At 33.7% G+C, this 3,702-nt stretch overlaps 1 protein-coding gene across 1 annotated transcript in view; it reads right to left on the minus strand.

Annotated features, from left to right (window-relative positions):
- Positions 1-3,702, minus strand: part of LOC108733464 (protein dead ringer-like) — a 198,392-nt gene that overhangs the window by 1,461 nt on the left and 193,229 nt on the right. The window contains exon 6 of the mRNA XM_018464638.1: positions 291-1,009. Within this exon, the coding sequence (XP_018320140.1) occupies positions 291-1,009 (719 nt within the window). The remainder of the gene's footprint in view (positions 1-290; positions 1,010-3,702) is intronic.

Below are 3,702 nucleotides of genomic sequence, written 5' to 3' on the forward strand. Positions count from 1 at the left end.
AATACATATTACTAAAGACAAGTAATTGAAAAAAATACTAGATAATTGAATAAATAAAAAAAAATAATAAAGTAAAATAATGGGAGAGGATAAAAAGATTGACGACATACTTTAAAATAATGAAAAAAAAAAAATAAAAATGTTAAACAGTTACAAAAATTAAATATTACTAAAGATAAGTAATTTAAAAAAAATACGTAGAACTATTAAATAATAAATAAGAGAACAAACTCTGTATAAGAGCAACTGAGAGAAAATTCTTTAAAAAAATTGTTTACATAATTTTCTACTTTTATTTTTAGAAACTGGTACGCACTTACCTCGACTATTAATTTTAATATGTGTTGTTGGCGATAGAGATTTATTGTCTGCGTCGTCCTTTATGAATTTTTTCGTGGGTGGAGGCGGAGATTCCCGTTCGGATTCCCTCTTGACGAGGGGTGGGTGAGGCGATGATTGCAACTGGTTCGTTTCCGAGAGATTCAAGGCTTCCTTCTGAGGTTCATGAACAACCTGATGGTTATTATTATACAAGTTCCACAGCGTCATTCGTGACATTTCCAAGGGGTTGAGGGGTGACGTTGCACTTGGTGGTGACATGTCTCCTTGTCTTGGAGGCGTGGATGCGGAATTTCGCATTTCTTTGTTTAATAGTTTAACGTATTCCATCATCCTAGCTTCGAACTCACTTGGAGCAAGACCAGGGATGGGTCCGCCATTTAAGGGTTGACTCATGGGCTGAGGGTGGCTTGGGTGATGTGCTCCGTTGTGCAAACTAACACCCCCACTCATTACCGAGTTCATACGGGCTGCGAATTGTTGTTGTTGAGACACGAGGGTAAGGGGTGACATTTGGGTGGAAGGAATGGGTGACCTTTGGACGTTGTCGTATTGACCGTAACTACTTCGTCTGCCCTCCCTTCGGTTACCATCTATCGCTGCTTGTAATTCCGCGGGGGTGCTTAACCGCCTTTTTTCACATTCGTATGGGTACAAGTACTTCATATACCTGAAACAAAAAGAAATAGAAATTTTAATGCTGCCTGTATGTTAGAGAATCACTGACAGGTATGTACGAATTTATATTAAGAAGAGTGCGGGACAACTGGTCACACGGCTCAAGAACGCATGACTAACTGACTAATAAAGCGTTTATATTTTCCGATTTTCATTTAGCCGTTAATATTTTAGAAGGTGTCCTACCAACCTATCTCTATTTCTTATTGGCTACCATATAATGATCTTCGTTTTACTTTTTCTTTTCTACCTAAAATTGAAACATTCTTTTGAGTATTTAATTTACCCCTTTTTTAATTAGTACCTAAGATTTATGTATCCCAACAATCAAGTTTGTATAAGTCCCTTTCTGTTTCTGAAAAGAGACTGTAACAGACGGACAGAATGTTTTATAAGAGTACCGTTTTCTACTTCTGAGGTATGGAACCCTAAATTTTTTCTTTTATTAAGCGTGCTTTTCTCTGAAGAAACTAAAAAAGCGATACAAAATTCTTTTGTACTGCGAAAAACTCGAAAGTAGTTAAGAAGTCCGAGTTAGGGAAAATTCGAGTTAAGCGAAATTTTCACTTTACCGTCAAAAAAACAATTTTTTAGCTACTTTCCCTAAGATTGAGTGCCGTAGTGAAAATTTACTGTGGTATAGTTCTGCTTAAAAACACGAGTCGTTAATTATTTATCAATGCGGCTGATATTTCTGAAGAAAATTAACAGAAATTTGAATTAAAAGTACAATTTATTATGTACGTTGTACGTAAAACCCGCACTCGAATTTAGAGTAAGACAAAAATTCAAGTTAGAGAAATGGAGAATTCTAGTTAACAAAAAGGAAACAAAAAAATATTTCAGTTAAAAAGGATTTCGAGTTACACGGATGCTCGACTGTATATTACACACTAAAATAATTAATATTTGTGTAATGTACAATCAAGAATGGAAATACGTTCTAGATTTAAAAAAAGTTCTCAAAAAAACCATTTGTACTAGAATAAAGACGTAAAGTTTATTTTTATTTAAAGAAACAACAGCACACTAATGGATTTAGGGTATTTTTATTGGCCGGCTATGTCATAATCCAATTATGATGAGTTCAACGAGTCAGTGATTCATACTTTTGAAACGCGATTAGATGCTAAAATAAAATTTTAGATTTTTAGTTTCGATTACACACACAAATATCGTAACATTAACAAAGGCAGAAAAAATTATACTATTTTTTATTTATTATTTTCTTATTTTATTAAATTTTTAAATTTTAATCAAATGTTTGGATTAATAATATAAAAACTATACATTTCTATTCCTTATTTCAACCGGCCCAACTAATGTTTTTGATGCTAAATTAAATTTTAGAATTGGCAGTTGTAAATCGATGGATTGAGTCTTCCCTGTGTCTATCAAAATACTTTTGGCTACATTTATAAATTGACTCAAAAGAACGCATTAGATATACCGACTGATTTATTTATTTACGAAGAATAATCATGACGAGATCTAGATATAAAGATATCTCAACTGATGTATTTGTTATCGAACATAAAATTAATGTATGCTTGTGATTGTGACAACTGTCTTAAATACAAGGATTACACTAGACTGCATTACGTTATCAATAATAATCAAAACTACGTAAGTCATCATTCATCAAATATGTTGCTGAACAAATGTTTACGTATGTGAAGGTAACGTATCAAAAACTTTTCTTTTCTTTAATCCGCCTGTTTAAAGCAAATCGATTTTTGGTTCACAATTTTCGAAGATAAATAGAAGTAAAGATTATTTTCTAACTAAGTTGCAATAGTACTTAATTTAATTAAATTAAATCTTTATTATTATTATTATTTCCTAGTTTTAGCGAAATGCGAAGTTTAGCTCAGGATAGGAAAGAGTGGAGGTACGTGTCCAACCAGTCTTAGGACTGACGACCTTATGATGATGATGATGATGATATGTGTATATTTATACTACAGGGAAATTAAAAGATTGGACTAGACAAGTAAATTCGTAAAAAATTTCAAATGTCTGTCTTTATACTAGCAAGATAAAGACCGAACGAACAAGACCAAGACTAAAGACATCATTTTACTTGTCCTGTATTTATTCAAAAATCGTTTGTGTTGCCGGTAAGGGAGACGGTAGGTAAGAAAGAAAAAAAGATGTTGAATCAGTTTATAACTGAACCAGAGCCCCCATAAGGATACCTTCGAACACATTCGCATATGTACGATTGTAACAATTTTATGTTTCTGATTGTTTAAAAGTGTCGGTTCCGGATAATCGGGTACTCGGCATTAACTGTGCGTTAATGGTTCATGTTTTCGTTTTGGTGGGCTTTCTAGTAAATACCACCCTCATCAACAATAGTACAAAGTAGGACAAACGACCTATTCCAGTACAATCATAATAGGGATGCTCGACGCAATTATCCGGTACACGGCCGGATTCTAAAAAAGTGATGGATCCGCCGAGTACCGGACCCAAACCAGGTACCCAGCCCATCTCTAGTCAAAAGTTGAGGTTAATTCATTTCCGGTGTGCCAATTTCAGGATGGAAAATGGTACCGAGCCTATTCGCATATTCTGGATTATAAATTATACGCATATCAATTAAAAATATAATAAAACGGTGCAGGGCCCCTTGTTACTAGATAATAATATAAAGGAATTGAAAATATGGCTTGGGTGATG

This window comes from Agrilus planipennis, unplaced genomic scaffold, assembly GCF_000699045.2.
Source record: "Agrilus planipennis isolate EAB-ADULT unplaced genomic scaffold, Apla_2.0 scaffold44, whole genome shotgun sequence".
NCBI lineage: Eukaryota > Metazoa > Arthropoda > Insecta > Coleoptera > Buprestidae > Agrilus > Agrilus planipennis.